Source organism: Plodia interpunctella, chromosome 3 (genome assembly GCF_027563975.2).
Source record: "Plodia interpunctella isolate USDA-ARS_2022_Savannah chromosome 3, ilPloInte3.2, whole genome shotgun sequence".
NCBI lineage: Eukaryota > Metazoa > Arthropoda > Insecta > Lepidoptera > Pyralidae > Plodia > Plodia interpunctella.
Window position 1 is genome coordinate 8877212 of NC_071296.1, and position 25940 is coordinate 8903151.

Genomic DNA, 25940 nt, shown 5'->3' on the forward strand with positions numbered 1-25940 from the left:
GTACACCTAACTATCCATTCGGATATTATTATATCAGCCGATAGAAGTTTTGTTATCTGTTTTGATTTGTAAGTAATTTATAAAATTGACAATACTAACATCAAACAAAGAAACGAGCACCACCAAACCCAGAACCGAAGACAAATATCTATAAAATACTATTTAACTAATAAATAAACTATCAATTTATACCGGTATGTTTACAATGATGCGAAATAAATAAGAGAAAATAATTATGAATATTGGAAACATGTGCAACATTCCGTCCCGGCAACCCGTCCATCCATAATGGGGTGCGGTCGAGATAACAACCGTTTTATCTTTTTAACCGGTTTTTGCAATTAAACGCATCCTCCTGACGTGTTCCACTGGTTTATCTTATTTTACTACTGCATGTTATGAAGATACTTATTTGCATTTTAAATACGTAACAATGAAAATTATCTTGGGTTACTGATGTAGCTGTGTTTTTATTTAGTCTGTTATAAATTTGACAAGAGAACTCTTTCGAATGAATGATTTAGGCTACGTAATATCTTACCTTATTATCTAAATTCACCTTTGAAAATAACAAATTATCTTGATCGGTTCATTCCTTTGAAATTGTGATAGCATAAACAGACATTTACTCCGTTATTCATGTAAAAGTTAAGCATAAATATGTTTTGTCACTATCGCACTTTTTGTATGTGCTATTGACAGAAAGAGACAAAACATACATTAGCTTAAATTATGAATGAATTTATTTTTGTATGAATGACAGAGGTTAATTATATTAAGGTTTATTATATTAAGCCCCTGCTTATTTAAGACCCCGGGCACTGGGGCGTCATAGACAAGAATATAACCGTGAACACTGTCAAATGATAGAGTGATTGGAATATTATTATATGAACAGCGGGTGGCAGTTTGATACGCCAAGGAAATTTTAAACTGTGTTAGATTGCCTTGTCTTTCATAATTCAACCTTCAATTCTGATGATTAGTAGCAAATGATAGTGTTTATTGATTATTTGCATTGAAATTTTGTTTATTCACTCATTAATAATTTTCTGGGCACACTACTGCTCCGTTATAATATAACAATCGAAATGTTTGTCATCAAGTAACAGCTAAATTGTTAATTTGTTTTGTGAAGTAACTTTGTATTTTTTTATTCTAATTTATGACGCCGCCGCACGCTGACTAGAGTTGGAGTTTAAAACAAAGAAGAAAAAATAAAATTTATTGTAAAATTAATAAGATAAATTCTATAAATAACCAAAAGTAATTACGTATTCATAAAATATTGCCTTATTTATTAGTGGTATATATATAGTGAGCTTTAAGATAAAATAAAACAAAAGCCCATCTTAAACGAGATATTCGATAATTTTAATATCCAATCGATCAATCCTTATCCACAAGAGAACTCACTAAACCTAACGAATTGAAATCAGAAAGAGATAAGGCATTTCCAATGAAACAAATGGCATCTACTTTTTTAATTGAGTGTCATTTGGAAACTAATGGGGCGAAGATCAATCGGCGCTCTTTGAAAGCTTAATTATGTTTATTTGGAACCATTAATTCATGAACCAGTTAGGGTAATCGTTCCGCTTACGGCAGTTAAACCCATTGGAAAGTTTTTATGTTAGATACAAGCTGGATGCTCTTGAAATTTAAACAGTAAATGCTACCGATTTGAACGTGATGACATCTCTGTCAAACGCTCGTAAAGATTCAAATATACTCGAAGATGTAGAAACCATTTCCATCGATAAAATGGTCTTAATACATATACATAATGAAGTACTTAAAGAGCATTTTATGATAACGGTAAAAGCCGACGCTCAATTGGATTTCTTGAAGGGATAAAAAGTCTTAATCAGTGTGAAATTCCCGATCCGGAGAACCAACGACTTATTGCGTTAGAACTTGAACTGGGTAATGAAGGTCCAATAAGAGCTGGACATTTTGAAAACGCCTAATAAATCACACAATATTACATTTATCAGATTGGAGACGCCAACGCTAGGACCAGAACGGTAATCTGTCTTCCCAATCTATGACTATTTCACCTAACACATAATGAACAAACAACAAATATCACCCCATGGTACTAACTGGGTGGGTACTAACGCAACCGACAAGATCGTTGTTCTTAAATGTTAAATGAAACAGACGTTTATTTTGCCGCTGCCTGGCATAAATGTGTATCACAAATTTCTTAGCTTACTCACGCTTAAATTGAATATTTCCGTTATCGAATTACAAATATTGAGTCGAGACGTCGCTATATACGAAGTAATGACAGCACAGCAGAAGCCATTCTCAGTTACGGTCTGCCCATTACCCATGTCTGGCAGAACAAATTCGGTCGGATCCCAATTACGAGTAGTGACTATGCAATAATCGATCAGGGCCAGGTGCCCCAAAAGTTGTCTTGGACGGGCCTACCACCGCGGCCCGAATCGACCATGTCAATCAGTTTAATTAATCATTCAAATCGCTCTAAAGAAAATTCTTTCCATACAAAATTGCTTGATATTCTGATTGAGAATTTATCGAGTTGATGCTATCAGTAGTCCTGTGTATGTTCCACGTTGATCTTTTATAAAAACAAACGAGTATAAAGTAATCGAAATAGTATCGCTGCAAGCGATTCACATGCGATTTAAAATTAGATTTAGCTATAATACAATTTTTGACTTTAATAGATTTCAAGACACTTAAGAAGAGTCTAAGGCTAATGAAAGACGGAGGTTCAAAGACTTAAGAGCCTTTATTAGTTTTATCATTCATATCTTGTAAAAGTTAATTGATGTAGTGAATTAGATAAAGTCCGTAATGATTTTGTTTTTTTTTACATCTAAGAGCCGTAACTGTTGAGAATGCTTTGTTTTCCCTACAGTTCCATTCCGTTAGTGATACTCTAGACAACTCCAAAAATAAGGTTTCCATTCATCGAGTTAATATTCAATAGGATCTTCTTATAGACTATCACGAAGTCTTCGCTAAGTACCTTTATCGCACCGATTCCGTTCATAAATCGTCAGTAAGACCAACCACGTCCCTTTATGGGTGCGTGAGGGTTAGCTCTGATAAACACTAATTCATTGGAAGTGTTAAAGGCTTCCAGTAAATGCCCTATTCATATGTCCTTTAGTGAAGTATTTTAAACGTAAACGTTAGTGAATACTAATAATAATGTTTGAACACTATCATCAATATCTAGCTCACTCCATGTAGTTAATATGCACGTAATATTGATCTCTAAAGGAACGCAATAAGTGCAATAATTGCATACATTACTTCAGGACATTGAACTTGCATTCCTGATACATCGCGTAAAGGGCGCGAGTAAGTGAGAACATAGAACAGTAGCTTAAGAGTAGGTAGGTGTTGTTATTTTAAAATATCTGAATTACGTAAAGTGATATTTTAATTAGCTCATAAAGTAAGTAATTCCATTACTTATTTACTTTTAAGACTTGCGTCATGGAGACGAAAATTTTGCCATTTAGGCTTTTTATATAGAAGAATAGAAGTGAATTATTTGATTCTTGTCTTATTTGGAAAAAAATTAAAGGGAACAAAGTACAATACCTACTTACTTATTGTAATAAAGTACAATATTTTTAATGTAGTATATTTTAAAGTTTAACATTAGACATTTTTATCGTGTTTGACTTGTCTAAAAAACAACAAGCCTACGAAGACGACCTTCTGTTTATTCATTCAACTGTCTACAGTCTTGCATCCATATGCAAGTGCATTTGAGCGTGGTTACTCTGCTTATTGACATTCCGTTGAGGAACCACATAAAGTCTGTGTTTTATTGCAACGGCGACCGATTCTGATGGATTTAAACGAATGCAAGATTTACATTAAGAAATAAAATGTATATTGTCTTTTAAGTGCAATAATTTAAATATCTCGGCTGACATTTTGATAATATCATATTTTGTGAGTTGCAAAACTCTGTGTTAGTGTATCATGAAGTAAGTGAAAACGGACCCTGGGCTGAGTCACCAGGAAACCGCCCTAAGAAGAGTTCGTAATACGATGACACTGAAAAGTAAAACTTGTGACTGAAATATTGCGTGGTTTGTAATAGTCAACCTTGACGTCGATTTTAACCTGTGCTTCGCTTGTTTAGATAAAATATAATACTTTGAGTATATCTGCACAGGTTAAAGTTAACGTAAAACTTGACTGTTGACTGACGTATCCGAATCTTATTGTTGATAGTAGGTTGTGTTTCAAGAAGAAATGTAGAAAATTGTTTCCAGAAAGAGAGGTGAAGAAAATTGAAACAAAACATTGTAAAAATGAAATATTGTTTATTTTATAAACAGACTAATTTACAAAACAATGTCACAATCATAACATTTGATTTTGACTTTAATACAACTTCTCAATAGCATAATTATACATTCTAAATTTAAAACTTATATCACAGATTTTACTTGAATACAAACTAAACTAATGGATAAATATGATGTAACATACAACTATTTTAAAAAAATCATAGAATGTGCTGACAGAAAGCTACATTATAAGAATATAACTATCAACCCTTTTGCTGGACACTAAACGGTCAACCAGACATTATAATTGTTAAACTTCTTTTGTGTCTCATTTAGTGTCCGTGAAAAAGTCTGACCAAACATAAATAATATTTTTTTACTAATGTACTCTTAACAACTTCGTAATATTTGTGCGTTTTATTTAACGGATAGACATGTATCATTTTCTGAAACTTTCCAGAAAAAAACGATTTTATTTCCATATTTTTTCTAATAATTGCTTTCTGTCTACACATGAATTATACAACATTAGCATTATCTCTTCGTCATCGTATATGCAGTCAACTGCACATCACACCCTACATGAAACGCGATCGGGCTGCATATTTACAATGAGTTTTATTAGCTTGATGCGCTACCGACTGTACATTAATATCCTCATTAATATCACATCTTTTGAAACAGTCACTCAATATTGGATTTTGTAAATGGATTTTCGATTGCAGCCGCCGATACGATATATCAACTTGATGTGGTTCACATCACAGACCGAGATATATACAGTTTTATTGCACAATTTTAATTATCATTTCAACTTTATCACTAATTTTATTGCCAGATTATTAAAGTTTTCGATAAATTAAGGCATAACATTAAGGTCTATTTTCTAGCTCTGGGAAATTGTCGGAAAGTTTATCAGCTTTTTGTATTCAATTTTTACATCAGGAAAATTGAGCTACAGTTTATGAGAGCTGATTAATAAATCTATTTAGATTTAAGATTTAATTTATAACGAAGAACGTTTAAATATCACGATAGTTACATCTTTTATTCGAGAGTACTACGTCCAGCGTAGCTCAATTAAAATAAGTATTACGTATAAAAAATATAGATAGTGTGAAACATGAAAAAAATAATAAAATTCAAGGCAAGTTCGTAGTTCTCAAATAAAACAAAAATTGATGAATGTAAATGAGCCAAAAAAACGAACATTTTCCATGAATTCATCATCGTCTTTAGTCGTTTTAATGTCCCCTATGCCGAGGCAATTGTCTCCTCGCCCTTGTCGATGCATGAGGAGAATGGGGTTTGACCCACCACACAAACTCAACATGATGTATGTTTAGTAAAACATACATGCCTAATTCACGTTGTATGACCCAATTTGTCTATGCAAATTTTCTGACATAGATATACAATCCTAGACAGTGTAGATAAAAATTACGGCTTAAATAATTCAGTTTCAGTATTATGCACCTCTGTTGCCACAAACAGTTGCAGAATTTAGTGCATCGCGGTTGAATAACAGCGCATTCAGAGTTGAGAGCGTGCTTATGTGGTCAACCGACAGTGGAATTATTTACATAGTTTTCATTGAAAACTCATATGCACAAATGTTTGATCCAACAATGGCAAATAATCGATTTGTTCCAACGTTACTATATTGACGTAAGTCGAATGGTTTGTTGAATTTACTGCAGCAGATTTCAACACACCGATAAATACCGATTTGTAATATATTGTAGACGTTACTAACACAACCTTACGATTTGTTCACAAAACCATATATAATTTCTATAGTATGGTAAAATCTCGTTTTATTCACAAAACTTTCAACAAGAGCGATTAGGAACTCGATCTGTTTTCGTGAAATGCGTTTAGTTTCCGTAACTTTCCTACAAATTATACCTGGGTTTCGCTATCTCGGACAGAACTTAAATTGGGGGAACAGGAAACAATGCAGCGAGAGGAACCTGCAACAAAGAACAGTTTCGTACAAAATGGCGTTTATCTAGCTTGGAATTTGTCGTTTGTAACTGCAGAGTTTATTGGAGAAAGGTATAAAAATACCAGGATTTTCTCTCTTGGTTCTAGCGATAAAGGAAATTGGATAATTTTATTAGCTCCCGACAGAAGTGTAACAGTAATTACATTTGATCTAATGTTTCAGAATGTACGCTTGGATTAACACGTCGATATTTATAGTATCATATTTACTTCAATGTTCTTGTAGGAAATTATTTTGAAAAGAAATAACAGTATGTAAGAAGCTTTAGAAGGCATACTTAATATTTTATACAGTTAGGTATTTCTGCTAAACTAAGTAAGGTACATAATATTATACGTGTTTCCCCTTAGGGTAGGCAGAAATATTGAAAAATATTACGCTGACAAAATGAATGAATAAATTCGTATATCGATTACCACCAAGCGCTCACTAAAATTTAATCATATGAAATCATTCTCATTACTGTATCGCGTTGGATGCTATTTATGGAGAAGTAATTACTACATCATTAATGTTACCTTGTAGGATCGTATCGGGTATCGAAGCCAGGGACGTTGACCACATTCCACTCGCCCTTGGTATTGAAGTAGCTGAATGAGATCTGTTCCTTGAAGGTCTCTGAAGGGAGGAGCTTCATCTGTTCGTAGTGGGAGTGGAACTCAGGGACGCGGGTCAATGTCTTCTTCATCAAGTATTCTGCAAAGGAATTACTTATTTGAATGTTGCACATAATATTTTGTGATGCGAAGAAAAATTTTGACGACCTAAATTATTTGTTTTTTTTTTAGATAGCCCAATCCTAATCCGAACTATTTTAATATATAATATTATAAATTTATCAATTCATTTAATAATAATATAATTTAATATTATTAATTTATCTTTATTTTAATATTATAAACGCGAAAGTTTGTTTGTTGTTTGTTACCTCTACACGCTTCAAATCAACCAATCTTTCTGATTTTTTTATAAATTAAGAGTATGGAGAAGGACATATAGGGTACCTCTCATCCCTGAAATACTAATGTTCCCGTGGGATTTGCGAAAAACCTGTATTCTATTATAGGTGGCGCTAAATGCTAATAAAATAAACTTTGCAATAAAAACACAAAATGGCGCCTGTGTGTATTTTAAATGTGCTAAGTATGCATATTTTATTTCAGCTATCCCAAACTCATTACGAAGAAAAAACTGTACTCGAGTGCATTTATAAGGTTTTTACCATCAATTTATCAAATTTAAAACACGTCGATTAACCTTGGTGGTCATCCATTGGTCAAATGATTCATCTCAATTAAGTTAACTCACATTCATGAGTCTATTTTTAGAAGCAGCACAATACAGATGAACACAGTGGCTGTATACGATAGTATTGCTGTCAATTGAATGACAAAAGAACTGAGCAGCATGAAAAACATATAATTCCAATGTAAGTATATCTGAATGACAAAATTTAAATAAATATTTTTAGCAACTACTACAACATTTTTACGAATGTTTATACTATTATCATATTTTTCCTCACTTTGCCGACTAGCATGAAAAACTACAAAATTATTGTATTCATGAATATAAGTCTAAGATAAGGTCTTGAGGGCCTCATAATGGTATCTACCAAGTCTAGTATTTCTTGTCCTTTCGTTGGTTTACAGGATTACTTACGGAATAGAGAAACACGAGGAAAACGAATTTACCAGCTCTATCTTTTACGGTTTGTTTCGAATAATTTTTAAAATAGTTTGATATTCCTCTTAGAGCACCGAATTAATTAGCTCTTACTCAAATAACACCTCACTATTCCACCGCTTGGAACAATAAAAAGTCTGATTCATAAATAAGTAAAAATAAGACTCAAAATGTCTTTTTGCATAAATAACTAGCTGAAGTCCGATTACGGATACCTAAATTACACTGTGCATTTGTATGATAAACATCTTCACTTATTAAAACGGCTCGTCTTGTAATATACACTGCGTTCTAAGATAAATCTCTGGAATATTGTATGGAAATTAGCTGGATTCTGTCGCATAGAGGACGGCATTCAAATCCTGCGTGGAAGAATGTGGCTGGCGGGCGCAGAATTTAAATGACCCTATGATTGTGTGAATGATCTCACCCCGATTATTATAACGTCGTTTTTAATTAAGACCGGACAAGGTTGTTTAAAAAACAAAGATCTAAAAGAAGGAAAAAGTCAGCTTGCAACATCTGCCTCATGACGCTGCGACTGTGTTTTGTTTTCTTTTGAAAATAATAAATAGGCTAAGCTAACGATGAATAACAAAAATATTTGGTAGATATGTTGTTCTAAAGTAATGTGATTTTACTCACCAATTATAAAGCCTATTGACATATCATCCGGTAACCGAGTGCCCTCGCAAACGGACACGAATCTGCCGCCACTGTAACAAAAAATGCGTTGAAATGCATCCTGTAACAATTTAATCAATGAGTTGTACTTGATCTTCTTAATAGGGTCTTAATAGGCTAATAATCTGCACGGTAGGACTCATCAGAACTTAATTCAAAACATGTACTAATCGCTTCACTTTCAGAAATTGATTTTCACCTTGATAGTGTGTCATAAAATTTTGAAGGCGTTATAAAAATTAGTCTAACCTTGATGGGGCTTAATTCCAGTAACAATCAGTTTTTTTAGCAACTGTTGACGAACCCAGATACCCAGTAGGATCTTTTCGCCTTTGTGTCTAATGTGAAGCGAGTACAAGAAATTATGTCTTATTGCTCGTCTAAACATCTGCACATTTTTCCAGTAGCTTCCACCGTTATAGCATATTAAATCGTAGCAATGTGAAATAAATAAATACCCAATGTATGCCGTTGCTTACGTTTCAAAATATACAGATGTATCGGCATTGTAAATGGTTTGCATAAAGATGAGCATTATACCGGTATTCCTGGGTGAATTATCAAGGATGAGCTTATAATAATAATGCATTGGCATGGAAACTAAAGCGACATGATTATCAACTCTGTAGACCAGCGGAAGTAGGTGAAATTTGTTATGTAAGATTTGATTACCATGCTGTCCAGATAAGACAGATGAAACTAAGTAAATGCTTGTAAAGATAATGTATACGAACCTTGCAATAGGTAGCATTTTCAGTGCCAAACTTCTGCTAATGCAAAACCCGGCGCCTCCGGTTGCGAACCAAAATGAGAACCATAACTGAAACAAATTGAATGGTCTCAACAAACTTTACTTAATAAACACAGAGGCGGGCTCCTTAATTAAGTCGGGTTATATTCAAATGGTTAGATTATCCGCACCAGCAGAGTAACAGTTGTTTTGTCTCGGGTTTAATAAGTTTTGTGATTTATTTGTCCATGTTAGAACAAATTTCAAATTTTATTCATTTTACATATTGATTGGAGTATCTTCATATAGCTATCTCATTTTATCTACATCAGTGTCAAATACTTTTGAAATCAGAGTAGGTTTAACAGTGACAGTAAAACTGACTACAAATTAATGGAACTATACATTTAAAACGATTAAAATAACCCTATATTTAAAATCTCTTTCCAAATGTAAAAAATTTGAGTTTGCATGACAGGAGGTGACGTCAAGTGAACTTTCAATTTTAATTGATTTTTATTTAATTTTTTACTCAAGCAGTTTCTATTACCCTATATGTATAATCACTTGATTGATATATTTTAAGAGTTTTGTGGTAAGCATCAAGGTATATGTCGCGTATCTAGCTGCATATTAAATTTTCACCTTATTAGTAGGTTTTTTGAAAATCTTGACTGGTTTGCTGACTGAGGTCCGGCCGAGGTACCAGTCGTTCTGGTGGTTGTACTGTTGTAGGATCGAGACTAGACGTGGCACGTTCACGTAGTTGTCGTCGTCGAAGTGACAGAACCATCTGTTGACAAACCATAAGAATTGATGAATCATGAAAAGCAAAATAACAAAAACGTGAATCGATCGTATACAACAATAAAGCCATTTTTTTAACCTGGTCCGTACCATTGCTGGGAAAACTTCTCTCTAGTCTTTCCAAGCCGCTCTATTCGATGCCAAATCCAAGAATGGTTGGAATAAAGGCATAACTTACGAAAAACATAAGATTGAGCCGCCGACAGGTTCCAAGGGAGAAATTTCATAATGATAGTATCCAAGAAAAGAGACATCGTATAAAAAGGATTGGAGTAGAGGACCTATACATGAAGATTGTGTTAACGTCAACCCAACAATTTGGGTCGATATCGAAAAATTATCAGCTGCGTTGCAATCACTTTGTAGCGTAAAAAATATTTTGCAAGATTGTCTGGCTTTGGGTGGCGGCAATTAGCGCCAGTGTATAATTTCGCAGACGGCGCAAAATAACAGGAGCTGCGCTTGCGCAAGCCACGATAAGCTGTGTACACATAGAATATGCTTTCATAAAGTTTTAATATATTTATCTTTAGTTAGTACAGATTCGTATAGACTATAATATATATAAATAAATTATTTATCAATAAAAATCGTCATACACAAGTGTTGTATAGTCAAATACATAAATTGTTATGTATTTGACTATATACTTTTTTTGAAAAATAATTTATTTAAAAAAAATCTATCTCAACCAAAACATCTAATTTGTATCGATGAATTGAAAGGAAGTGTTATTATGAAATTTTTCCAGTGACACTCCAAAGTCCACGATTCACGTAAAAATTAAATTTGAAAATTTGGCTACTCTTACAACCAGCTGCCTGCCTGACGTCAACCCTCTTTAGGGATGCCTATCAGCTGTTAAAGCATGTCCCTTAATTGCCTCGTATGACATTCATGAGAGGATTTGGAGTGGTCCTATTCTATGGTGGGATCACATATTCGCATTGTTCTAACATGGGTAGCTAAGTAATGTTGACGGTTGACCGCAACGTGAGCCCTATATGTAGTTTCACAGTATGTACACAGCTTAGTAGTACGGCGCACGACAAATGGCTTTGAGAACTTATAATCTGTATCAGGTTTCTGCATATCGAGTTTGCGAAATTATATCCAATGCCAGCTGCCTTAATGGAACCTCGCTCGTTGTTAATTGGTCCAATTAATAACCGTTATAAATATGCTGCATTTAATCGATTTCCTGCTATTGCAAAATGGTCACAGAAATATTATATTTGGTTAAATAAATCATAATCAGTGGTTCTTTTATTTTTAATCTCAATAAATTAAAATAATATAAATATTGTGAATACATATTGAAAACAGTATACAATTAAATTCTTATACAAAAATGTCGCTCTCACAGAACAAAGCAAAACCACAATTTTGCAATATCATCGGATTATTTGTCTTTATTTTGGTCTAAACTAAGAAAACATTAAACAAGTTAAGCATACTACAGTTTATATCATCGAGAGGCAATAAAATACCCGAAAAGGGATTAAAGTTTTTGGAAAACGTCAATAAGTTAACCCTCGAAGTGGCCAGACAACCCTCAAAGTGGCCAGACCACGAGCCGTAACTCAATCGTAAATACGTCACGTTACATTACAGCTTAAAGTCCTACATCTGTATGTATATGGGTATGGGCTCCTGTAGTTAATTTTTATCTGAATACGTTTGTCATTGATATAGTCTGATGGGAAGCAGAAATGAGGTCTAAGGTGTTATACGCAAGCTCAAAAAGTGCCTATTCTCTCTCTCCTTGAAGATCCCAAAGTTGTAGGTTTTGGAAATATCTATGCCAAGAATAGCGTTTAAGAAGTCTACTCTTCACTCTTCATAGACGTATTCATCATGGCTGAGGGTCGTGGTCATTACGTGGAATGAAATACACACAACAACTGTCTTGGCATTATTAATGGAGTAGTTTGACATTGCCTTCTCCATTTCACATACAAGTTAATAATAATCAACCAATGTGCAGGTTTCCTCAAGTGTTCCTTCATCAGAAGAAGTCTATAATTAAAGATAAATTGTCTCTGTAGTGGGCTATCTTCAATAACAGCAACTATTTAAAACTTAAAATACAAAGTTTATGCAAATATTTTTAGAGAACATGTCTGTCTACTGATCAACGTTATTTTCGTATGTCTATCAATTGATATATCGACGTAATAAACAGTTCAATACATTTAATTTAAAATACATTACTGAGAATTAAATTAAAAACATGTTCGTCTAATAATTTATTAGGAATGGTCACGTTGCGGCGTCGGCTGTGAAATTTTGTAATTAAATTAGATGCGTTTGGTCACGCTATTATAAGAACACAATTTGAAAGAAATTTACTAAGTCATCCTATATTATAGCTTATTAACACCCTGAAAACAGCGAGGAATTACTTTTTGTAGTCTTAAATCTTATAAATTTAACAGTTGCGTCATACTTATTGCGTGGTTTTTATCTTCTACTATCACCACCTAATAGTTTTCAAAATTTACTTTTAAAATGTGAAAATACAATAACGAATCGGCCAAGTTGTGGTTTTCAATGACTTTAAATGTTTTACGTTCTCCATTGTTCTATGTATTCCCTTTATATAAAAACCATCATCTGATTTCATTTAGTCTGCAACTTTCTGTACTTTGAGAGTCCATCTCGCGGATTTAAAAACAAAACACTAACTCTGTTATTTATAAAAGAGTTAAACTTACTAGGTAATATGTTTTATCACTATTGCACTTTACGATATTTGGCATTGACAGAACGAGACAAAACGTACTATAGCTTAAAATATGCTTTAACATTTTTATGGATAACAGGGTAACCTTGTAGCTATCGTGGGGTTTGATGGATACAAAAAAGAAACAAGAAGAAAGAAATATCTGTGAAAATATGTATGTACAATTAATACTTGCCTTCACTGGGAGTCAACCCAGGTCCTCTAAGTGGCGTGTGTAATAGTGACCCACTATACGGAGGCTGTCTATAAAAATAAATTACCTTTCTCACTATGATATTCAACTGTTTACATCAATTCGTGATAATCAAATTCATAATATTAAACATAATAAACTTTGACATCTGGCAAGATGTAAATAAGACTGCATTTTGAAAATAAATGAACCTATTGACCCCTCGGAGTACCTACCAGAGATTATGGGGTCAAACACATAATATAACCGAATGATCGTTTATTAAACACTTCGTGCATTTTTTATTAATGTTGAATGAAACAGCCGTTCGAACGTTTATCATAATATTATACTAGCATGTTACCTACATTTCAAACTGTCGCCTCCTGTGTTACGCTTTCAAGATATTGAATCATTTGAAGATTTTTGATAGAGATTTATGGAATTATAAAGGAAAAATGTGTAGGCTGTGGTATGCAAAAAATAACATTATAAACTTATTGGAGAACCATCTAGTCATGTTATGTCTTCAAGAAAGTATTTGAAAAAAATTTGACAGAAATTTATAAAACGCAAAACATGTCTAGGTTGTGGTCACATTACAATGCTAAGAAAAAGATGAACTATAACTTAACATATATTGAATACAATGACAAACTACGCAACAACTATGTAAGATATATAATGGAATATTATATTTTCAAACTACATTTCTATTACGATACAGCTCATATTACGATATATCATTGACGACCTCGGTGGCGCAGTGGTAAAGTGCTTGCCTCTGAACCGAGAGGTTCCGGGTTCGATCCCCGGTCGGGTCATGATGATAAATGATCTTTTTCTGATTGGCCCGGGTCTTGGATGTTTATCTGTCTAGTATTTGTTATAAAGTATAGTATCGTTGAGTTAGAATCCCATAACACAAGTCTAGAACTTACTTTGGGGCTAGCTCAATCTGTGTGATTTGTCCATATTTATTTATTTATTATTATTATTTATCATTTCAATTAAATCAATTACTAGCTTTTAAAATAGATACAGCTACACTATTATGTTTCATTATCGGACACAAAGGGTAGAAGTAATTACATTTAACACGAGGACCGAGTATCGAATGAATTGACAATTCATTAAATATTAATGGAGTGGTACATTTTATAGCACATAACCTATCCAAATTAATTCATTGAAAATTGGCGGCTATTGCCGCTGTATAGAGCTCCATGTTGAAACTTGACAATGTTGATTGCAGGTTTGATCTGAAAACGGATTAACTATTCGATGTTAGGAATAGTACCCATTGGACCTTCAAGATTCATCCCATGTAGAAAAATTGGACCTCATTTCCAGGGCCCGTTTGACCTAACTAAAATGTTTGTACTAAGTTTGATTTTTTATGGGAAGTTAAATTGAAGTACAGTGGGAATGAGGTCGAATTATGGAGGCCCAGTGGAAACAAACTAGATCTGATATTAACGTATTAGTTTTAGTTGCAGGACATTTGTGACCGTGGGTATTAATAAAAAGTCTTCAGCCTTCAATAGGCAAAGAAAATCAGCCGAAGTAATTCTCAAGTTATGCGCTAGTAAAATTTAGACCAGCTAAAAAAGTTATCTAAATTAATCTATGTACAAGATTATTAACATAGATTACAAATCAGTGAAAAAAGTCACCTATATTAAACACGAGATCATCATTTACCGAAGTTCATATTAGACTGCTGCTTTAGATCAATCTATCTCAGTAGAAAAAATGCAATTACACAAACCTATTGAAGTTCGTTAAAATGGACGCACAGAGAAGATTCCTGTAATTTAAAACCTAAAAATCGAGTGGGTGAGAGAAAAAGGATAAGCAAAAACATTGGGCGTTTGTGTAAACCTGGTTGTGAAACTCGGCATAATATTGGAGTTGCTCTTCAAAAACCATTAACGTTGTTGTGTACTTAAACGACAGGCAACCACAGACAAAAAATAAGGCTGTCAAAGTTAATGTAGTAACAAAAGCTAAAATGTCCGACCAATTTAATTTTCTCTTGGGATGATTATGTATGGACCATATTAATATTATAAAAAAAGCCATATTTTCAGAAGAATTAATAAATATCACAATGTCATATCACAGTATAATAATTATTTGAAAACGATTAAAAATACCAAATAGCTTACAACGACAGCGACACCGAAAATTATAATTATTAAGATAAATTTATTTATTTTATGCTGTTGAGAACCGAAAAAAACGGCTAACGAGAGGCAATCAAACAAACCCTGGTCATATTTATTCAGACAAGCTTCTAAAAACAGAAGTTAAGAGGGTCTTGTTTTTATTATAAACAGAGCCTTGAGCTCTCACTATCACGGCTGTTGGAAAGAAAACAAATATTTTTTAAGCATTAATTCCTATGTAAATACATGATCATATTTTGAGTATATGATTACCATTGCCTATGTATTTACGTTTGTTTAATGAGTATATTTATTAGTATTATGAACAGTAATAAAATATGCTTTCTAATTGTATTCGATAAAATTAATAACAGTTGTAATTCATCAGACACTTATTAGTAGGCCATATTTCTTTTTGAATATAATATTTTAAAATATTATCTGATTTGTTGCAAATTCAATGATAATTATAATTGCCAACCTGTGGCACCTTAGCTATTATATTAAACTGGAAATGGAATTATACATAGTATAAATACATAATGTTTTACGGGGTTTAAACGATTAGTCAATAATTCAGTTAACGTCTGTAAAGTATGTAAAAACAGCTCGATTCCTGAACATTTTTGAACCAGAAATGAACTACTTCACAGTAGTTCATGTGTTGTGGATACGACTAACTTATTCATATCCTCTGTGTATTAGATCAGTCTTAAATTCAACACATTACAGAATATTTCACAGCATAATATATCTCTCGTTACCAGTCCATCAAAGTGACACGTAGCGCAATTATAACGCAATCAAATCAAAGCATTTGTACCGTGATGGATGCCGGGGTCTTAATCGCTTGTAATTATATCATGAATCTACACTAAGTAGAATTATCATATACATTTGGGAGTGGTGATTCAGATTGCCTTTCACAATTCTTTCTTATAATGTGTGATATTATATTTACCTATAGAAACTCTAGTGTTAAATTCAATCAAGTCGCGTAATTAAAGGTAACTCCCAACTCAGTGACATATATCGAGTATAACTATTCTTGTTTTTAGCTCATATAACTTTTTGCACTTCCTTATACTTTATCTACATCACTCTACTGGACTGGTGCTAGGCTTTTAGTCCACCTTTTATATTTAGGTATGTATAGTAAGATATTTAAATGAAACAGTCATCCAGTAAGATATACGACGTCTCAAACCTCCACTGCTAGCAAGAGTATAAAATTTCCGCCTCGCAAAACTGAAAATTGTTCTGTAGTTATGTACAGGCTTCTTAATATTCAGTCCAAGCATCATTGTCTTATCAAGAATTGTAGTCACGCATGCCATGTCAAATATCAGGTTAACCGAGTTGACAGAAACCCCTTGTATTTGTTTTTTTACTTTTTTTATTAGAAACAACTGTTTAATCTACTTTACCAAAAGAATAAAATAGTGACAATGTTCAAATCATTTTTATTCCTTCCTTTAACTTACATACCGTAAAAATAAATAATCTTTTTCGATTCGGTCAGTCAGTAAGGATAAAATGGTGTTCTATTTTAGAAGATCGTGGACAACATCCTAAAGGATTATGCCAGTCAATTGATTTTTTAGTTTATGTTACTTCTTTTTCAGTAATTTTCGAGGTATTTAAACTAAGCATATTTTGAAAATTTGTGTAAACAAATACAGACAAATAAGTCAAATGCTACATTAGTACTACCATAAGTAGATATATCAAACTTTGATTGATATATTCATTATAATTTTTGAGGTATTTAAACTAAGCATATTTTGAAAATTTGTGTAAACAAATACAGACAAATAAATCAAATGCTACATTAGTACTACCACAAGTAGATATATCAAACTTAATGTAATATCTTCTAGAAGTGTTATTTCTATGCCAAGTAGATATAAACTGGTAACCCAATGCATTTATAAACTGACGGACACGTGTTGTAACAAGTACTGTATTGTGATGATAATGACACCTTGTTTTGGTTTCCTGCTGCAAATGGTAGCCTGCGCCTTAAATAGCGTTGCGAAATCAATGGACATCACTTAATACAATAGGAATGTGATATTGTCCCGTGTTAAATAATGGAATCTTAATACAAGCTTTAAATTTATCCTGTCCCATCCGTTTGTTATAAAATGTTCCAAACAAACCTTATTAATTATAAAAAATCACGTTTCATAAAATAAAAATTATATGCTTTGCTTACAATTACTTTTAAAGTTCAGTGTCTTCTTATCTTAAATCAAGATACCTTCCAAACTTAACTACACTAATCATGTGTCAACATCTAAACGTAAAAAAAGGAGATAAATTATGTTACGGCAGATTTGCTGTTTAGCATACTTCGTATTCGTAAGTTCATTGTCCATTTTTTTAGTCTTCCGTCTGTGATTATTAATGGTCAAAAAATAATGAAAACAAAGTTATTCGTTTTAATAATGTAAACAAATATGTAGGTAGATATTTTTAACAAAATATTTTTAATGCATTCAATGTTTATATGTTTTAGATAATTGTATACAGATGCTATTGTTTCGTTTTTTGTGTTTGTTAGAATCTCCAATTTATTAACCAGTATGTGGTAATTTAGTATATTCAGAACCATTTCAAATTTCATTGTTTAAGAAAGAGAATATGAGTACTGTTCGTCTCTATTTAATTTGATATTAAGGTGTAACATAGACGAAATAGACTTAAAATGTCATCCTTTAAAAAATAAACTGAGCGAATCTATAAGCCAATGTTGTAATAAATGAAAATACAAAGAATTATTGATTACTTACTTTTTCCCACTTTCCAAAAAGTAGTCGTATTCGACCGACATCTTGCAGCAGAGGTGGCTGCTCTGATGGGACGCTGGGCACTTTGTGTCCACCATGTGTCCATCTGAAATAGAAAAATCCATTAAGTATAATACCTTTTGTCTCAACAGAGATTTCTTTCATACTTTCGTGTTCCCGTGGGACACAGGGCCATGACTTTGCGAAGACTGATGTAAAAAATAAAGATTCGACTGTGATTTCTGTGTAGCGCCTGACGGCAACTCTCTTTGGAAATGTTATTATTGCCACTCAGCTGCCAAGACTACGACGACTTCGGTGGCGCAGTGGTAAAGTGCTTGCCTCTGAACCGAGAGGTCCCGGATTCGATCCCCGGTCGGGACATGATGGAAAATGATCTTTTTCTGATCGGCCCTGGATCGGTCTTGGATGATATGTATTTGTTATAAACTATAGTGTCGTTGAGTTAGTATTCCATAACACAAGTCTTGAACTTACTTTGAGAATTGCTCAATCTGCGTGATTTGTGTTTATTTAATTGATTTGTGTATATTTATTTATCTTTATTTAAAACTATAAGTCACTTAGTCACCCCGTACCTATGACATCAATGGGAGAATAAAGAGTGGTCCTGAACTTTTTCGCGACAGAGAAATGTGAGAGAAATGGCAAGATCAAGTGCCTAATAACTAGCTGGAAATATGTAACGTGATGCACGTACGTGATGCACTTTGAATACATACACATATAAATACCGTGAAAGATGAAAAGATGTTCATCTTTATACTAATATTAAGTACATATCGTACATATAACCTGACCTAATCATACACAAATTAATATCCACGAAAGAAAATGTTGACTTACTTGTTTGATTTTGGTGTAAGGGATTGTTTGTGTCCGTGAAGAACCAAGTCTGGAACAAAACAAATAGAATTCAATAAAACCATCGACCGCTATTTTACGACCGCCAAGTTGGCGTTATTTCAAAAATATTGCCATGAAAGTGAATGAGTTTGGGCGGGCACTTTAATATTTACTCAGTAAATAAGTCATCGTTCTTGTATCAATTCATCTGCACGATAAAATTCTGCTATCTGGTAAAAGTTTAAACATTTTATTCGAATCACGATCGAATAATTTTTAAGAAAATTAAAAACTATGCTATCGTCTCCTGTGTCCAATCCTCCAATCAACGAATCAAACGTTGACTCGAGAGAACGTCAACGAAACTTTAGCTAATTATAAAATTACAAGCTATTTGACCGCTGCTTCGCCTGCTTAAATTTCCCAAGGGAACAGTTATTTTCCCGGGATGAACGGTACCCTATGTCTTTCTTCATACTTCAAACTATAAGTATGCAAAATTTAAAGAATATTGGTTGAGTAGATAAAGCGTGAAGAAGTAACAAACAAAATCATCTACACATGTTGTATTCTGTCGCTGCAACAGAAAGGGACAGAGGAGCATTTAACATGTATTTATTCCATTTTATATTCTTGCATCCCTTTCAAACTGTTCCTTTCAATTTGTCGTTGCAACTTGCCAGAAGGCAAAGTGTACCCTACGCACTTTGATTATTTACAAACCAAATTAGCAATATAAAAAGACAATATTAAAATTTAATAGAACCTCCACTAAATTCTCAGTCATGGTGTGTGTTTGTTCAGTCGATATATATTTTGGACTAAACGAAAACTTTTATCTTCTTTACAAGTATACAACTAATACTCCTTACCATTCGAGGAAACATTTATCGTTAATTGTCAAACAAAGTACCTATCAATTCGGAATATTTGAAAGAAAAATGTACGACAATTTAAGCTTAATATTTTCGTTAATGTTGTAATTTTTCTATTTTTGTTCATGTATAAACTTCGTGTAAACTAAGAAAATTTCGAATAGGTATGTTTTTTCATAGAAATTAAAGATAAATAGGCAACATTAACTCAACTTATAACTTATATTTCATATACAATTTTAATGGCCGGAGAAGATGTAGACAACTATCTCTTGATATATTCAGCATTTACTTTAAATGAATATAAATTATCACATTAACAAATTGATAGACTGCTAAACATAATCCAATGTTGTACTATTAACGTTTTATTTATGAAAACAACGCCTACACGACTCGGGAAATCTGTTAATATCAACACAAAGAAGTATAATTCATAGAACTGACTTTACTCAAAACCTTAGGCCGTGCGAGTGCAACTTCTTGAAAACTTAGAGCATCTGCCATTGTGTTTCTTCTGGTTAAGTCTCTTCAGAGTTAAGTTTCTTCAGACTAGTTGATATTGAAATCATTTATAGTTTATAATTTAGCATGGACATATATTCAGTAATATAATTACATGAAAAATATAGAACATATGAAATACTATTTGATGTGAAGCGTTAACAATGAAACAAAAACAACATAATCATTTTATATAAAGGCTCTCTATAGTTTTTAAGAACTGAAATATATTTCTTGTAATGTCCTAGTAGAAGGGTGAATAAAGCTAAGCTTTGTCAAAATAAAGGTTTTTACTACTTCCTTACTTACTTTTTTACTTACTTCTCTATACGATTTTGGAATAAAGGAAATACTTTGCCTAGCTTGCGAAATACTTTGCCTAAGATGCGAGCTACTTGCATATATTTCATGGATAAACTTGTTCTTTGCAAATAAACTCAATGTAGAATCAGTATTAGCATTGAGGGCGGAGTTGCAATCTTGTGACTATTGACAGAACACCCGATGTGATACCTGACTTGAGTGATCACAGAGATACAGATTAACAAGATAGGATATACTGTGTTACAAAATTGTAGTCTTTTTGATACAATTCCTGGTTTATCTTGAGTATTTAATCAAATGATAAAAATGTGAACGAAAATTTGCTTACAATGTTTCAAGGGTACCTACATTTTTTAGTAGGTACTTATAATATACTTTATCTAAACACCGGGGAACTGGTCAGATTAAAAAATATTACTGATCCGATAGAGACCAACAATGTTGCTATCGGCATTTCTTCTTAGCAGTGATAGTTTTGAAATGCTTTTGAAGGTTTATTTTTTGATTTTAAGAACAAAATAAATTATAATCTTTTTAATGTCCGACGGTAGAAATATAAGAGGAAGCTATTACAAAACGGATGGATTAATAAATATAAATAAACCTAAACTGTATTAAAATTATAATTATTCCCCAAACTCCAAAACAAAGAAATTTAACAACTCAAAGCTTTTACCCCTTATCGTTTAAATGTAAAACCGTGTTGGCTAATAAACGGCATCCTGCAACATCATAAAAGGCGGCGGTAATCGAACCCGCACTCCGGCGTATGGCGGTCGTTATAGTGCGGCGGCTTACGGTTATTTAGATTATGCTTTGAAAGTGCACTGTTTGCTAGACATCCAAAAAGCCAGCCAGCATTTTAACCATATTTTTTGTGAGAGCTTTTAACACAAAATTAAGTAAGACAAACAAATTTGAACAAGACAACTAGAAAAATTACTCAAATACAAACTGTCAAGAAAGTGAAGACACTATATTTTTTTGCAATGGCAATACCTAATAGAATGGACAAGATTGGTTGATAAATACCCAGTGTTACCAGCCAACAGGAGACAGCGCTCTGATTTATTTATATAACTTTTTTGACAGTCTATTTGTTACAGATTGATTAGGATATTTGATCCGGCCACCAAAATTGAAATTATACTTTCTTAAACTTGACAGTTTCCTAATAGTAATTTTGAAATGTTATTAATATAAATATATGCTAACTTTTACAGCTACTTGTTCTCATATTAGACCAAATATCACATCAAACCTAGTCTTAGGTTGCACTCATTTTATTAGACCTATAAAGGTAATGATAGATCGTATAGCTAGGCCGATCTCGAATAGTTTTATCTTACGATATGCGGTTTGATCTATGATTTTTTGTCCAATAAAATAACTTATCTGCTAAGAGATATAAATTATAATTAAATAACGTATGGCCAATTAAGTTCCCGTCTTACATTGCCTGTGAAGCTAATAAAGGTTTTAAAAAATAACGAATTTTTATCTTTGTCACTTCCTTGTTACTACATCAATCGTGTTTGTTTGTATGGAAGTAGGTCGGGCTCGGTAAACAGCATTACACACCCTGGTTTGCTTGTGCCGTGTTTGGCTAACGTGCGCGATAAATCTTGCTCTATCTAATTTGGAAACTGTTCAGTTCTGTCCAGAAAATAGAATAGGAATTTGGGAGTACACTAGCACCTTTGTGACAAAGCTGTGTGTCTGTTTTACTAACGATAAGTTGATATCGTATAATGTGTCAATAAGAGTTACTATTAAAAGCAGTTTTGGCTTAAAGTTTTGGCTTTATATATTTATTTATTTATAAGTTTATCCCAAAAGCTATTAATATAAAGCAAAGTCTCTTTCTTGTTTTTGTTCACGTGATTACCCTCATCTAATAATCTTAATATAATCTTTAATGAACTGGACAGTTTATCAGAAAATTTACTAATAATTACATAATATTCTTGAGCTGATATTTCAATAGTTTCATGTACTGATTTAAGGGTGAGACTTGGCAAAATTCTATTTGCTTATAAATAAAAAGTGCTTACTCAAGACAAAGCCTATAATAGTTGCAATGTTACTATTGTTTTAGTAACATGACACAAGCCATACAATTTATCAAGACACAAGACACGATTTCATCTTGCCGTTGACAAAATCCGTTGGCTTCTAAGAATTGATGTCATATAAACATTTCGAAAGGTTGATAAGGCTACACGAAACTTGATATCCAGATATAAGCTGTGTAAATACAGCTTTGAGTACAATGCCACACGCAATCGGTCAGCGGATACCGAAGTATTATCTTCATTTTACACATAGATTTGGTGTGATATGTCAACATAACGATGGTTATGAAAGGTGAAATATTTATAGCATGAATTTAGTAAAAGGTTGTGTAAGTAGAAGTATTATTTTCTATGGCTATATAAATAACCAACTTAAGGTAATGATAATTGAGTTCTATGGTAATGAAAAATCTTGATTGCTGGTGTCTGTCTCTTAGTAAAAAAAGCACGATGAGCAGTCTGTTTGAAATAAAATCTTGTAATGGACATATAATTTAATTTTTTAGTTACTATGATGCTATACTACGAATTAAAAATGCTAATGGAAATATCAGTGGATTCAATATACTTAACTGGACATTACTCATTGATCAAACAGTAACTAAACTAATACAAAAATAATACATTCAATTTACGGAGCATCCACAACACAACGAAAATTATAGTAACTACTTAAAAAAAAGAACAAAAGGGGATAAAGTAAATCACGTATAAAATGCAACAGCATAAATCAAAATTGATGGATAAATGAACAAAAGGGCTAAAAGGAACACGGGCAGGTCACGTGACCGGCGCGCGCGCACGGCGGCCACGCGCGAGCGCAATGTCTCGCTCGATAGTCGAAGCTATTCGAGAATGAGAAATAAAACCGAGTGGGATATAAGTGAAGCCACAAAATAAAATACGATATAAAATTTAGCTCAATATAACATCAATAAAGGATTATTATTATGTTTTACTACATAATGAAGTATTCTATTATTATTATGTTTTACTACATAATGAAGTATTTCGCCATACACCTCCCGTGTATGGCGAAATTTGAAAAATATAGGTAGGTTTTTATAGATGTCGAGATTGTTAGATTGGTAGTTGACATTATGCTACATGAAATACTTCTGTGAATAGTAAAAAAACATTTGTATTAAATTTTTGTTCCTCTTTTATGAATCTACATATGTAATATTCAAAAAAGTAATAATATCACTTATATGTTTTCTTCTTAATTGCATTGCTACCTTTTGAATTCACAATTTTATTTCTCACGCGTCGCGCTGACTTTATTTTTATTAGCTCTAGGGTTGCGTTGTTCCCTGCGCGTGCGCAAGTTAGTCCTTCGAGCCGTTCGAGCCGGATTAACGGTTGATTATGCACGCTCCAGATTCAGGAAACGAGTCAAATGGCCGCCGCACGACTGGCCTCGGTCCGTTCTCTATTGTTTACTCTTGTATAGTGTACTGAATTGGCAGTTTACGTGAATGATAGTGCATTGAGAGAATACTGGAATTTGTAAAGTATAGCAGAATAAAATACAATTTAGCGAAATTTGCAGTCTTGGACGAATTGATCGCACACATAGAGGTTTACTTTCAAATTGATTCAGATTCAATAAGATTTTTTAAAATTATCATTCGACTTATCCATTGAGAAGTATAAAAAAAAGAGTACTTGTTCCTAATGATATTGTTAATAATAACTTAAATTCGTAATTTGATTTATTAATGAATCTGCAACGATCGTATTGAGATGTTATCTAAGTGATGTCGAAGTTAATAACGATATTGACCTTAAAATCCACAAGGCTCCCGCTGCGACCATTTTCTGGTGCATTTATCACTCTGGTTTTAGAATCTAACACTGCGGGTAGCATTTTATTGCTTCCAGGTTTTATTGGCATTGTTTTTAGTTAAATAGCTACACAAGAAAGGTAATAAACTTTAAAATATAGTGATAATAGATTATTGTGTCTGGGAAAGCTCTTCATTAAGGCTAATAATAATATAAACATATTTGCTTGGTTACCCTTCAATGATTGATTTCCATTACATACTAGCTTTACATGGAAATGATACATTCTTAGGTAACATCAATGATATTGACCGTTCTGGCAATGTAATATGACTTCTTACATTATTAATTGCATGAAGTATTTGTAAATTTGTTTGGCTCGGTTCAAGTCACTTATTAATTTTTTGGGTTAACACAAAATAACTTAGCAAAATTACAATGGTTTAATTTAAAATCTTAATCCTCAAATTAAAGTCCTTTTTCGAGGTTAAAGTTGTAACTATCTAAAATTTAGTTCATAATCTGCTCTAGCAAATTATATAGCAGAATCTTATTATAATGAAGTAACACTTATGTAAGCTAATTTAGAATTTATTACGTATTAGGAAGGATCGAACGAAGCAATATCGTATCTCTCAATTAGCCACAACCTTACTGAGAAAACATCATTATGATACTCATTATAATTAGCTTTTGAAGTAATTTTATCAATTAATTTAGACCGAGATTTTAGATTTTGTTTTAGTTGTTAGAACAGAAGAATCTTCTTTGTGAAACACACACACACACACGAAAATAACACGTACAACTTAGGTACTGGGTGTGTGCACGCATCACAATCATTTATATTAAATTCTTCTTCTTTTTCTGTCTACTTTCTTGTCGTAATTGGACTGATTATGAAAAAAAATGTTGCCCTGTTTTTTGTTATATTTGAAATAATTGAAAATCTAAACTTAGTACTTACTTGTTCTTTTGCCAATTGGAACCATGTCTTTAAGATAATCGGCAGTCTAGTATCCTCGTAATTTTTTGTTGTTTTAACACTAATAAAAATGTCATCTAATGTAATGTTTTTACTTTGTCCACTGTCAAGAATACTTGTTTTAGTTACAGGCTCAATAGATATGTCCGCAACTTGCACTGGTCTTTCTTGGAAGTTGAAACTCACTCCTCCCTGATATACTAAGAGACTGCAATACCCAAGTGCTATCAGCACGATTGCCGCCTTAATCATTCTTCGCCCTCCCATGCCACAGCCGGGTGGCGCCGAAGCACCGATTAGCTTGAGAAAGTTTAACCACCTTATCACTCATCTATTGGACTTTTGTTATCAAAACACTATTGATAAACCGCGCGGAGTCGAGCGTACTTCGTAGAACACTGCTCCAGCGACAGAGAACGGTTACAAACTAAATA

General features: G+C 32.9%; 1 protein-coding gene across 1 annotated transcript; it reads right to left on the reverse strand.

The window, feature by feature from the left end:
* Window positions 1-4305: 4305 nt before the first annotated feature.
* Window positions 4306-25940, reverse strand: fng (fringe). The gene is given in 9 exon segments (XM_053769464.2): window positions 4306-6265; window positions 6819-6996; window positions 8632-8702; window positions 9405-9490; window positions 10046-10193; window positions 18092-18194; window positions 18956-19004; window positions 25489-25794; window positions 25796-25940. Coding segments are annotated over 9 exon segments (1038 nt in total). The 5' UTR covers window positions 25838-25940; the 3' UTR covers window positions 4306-6210.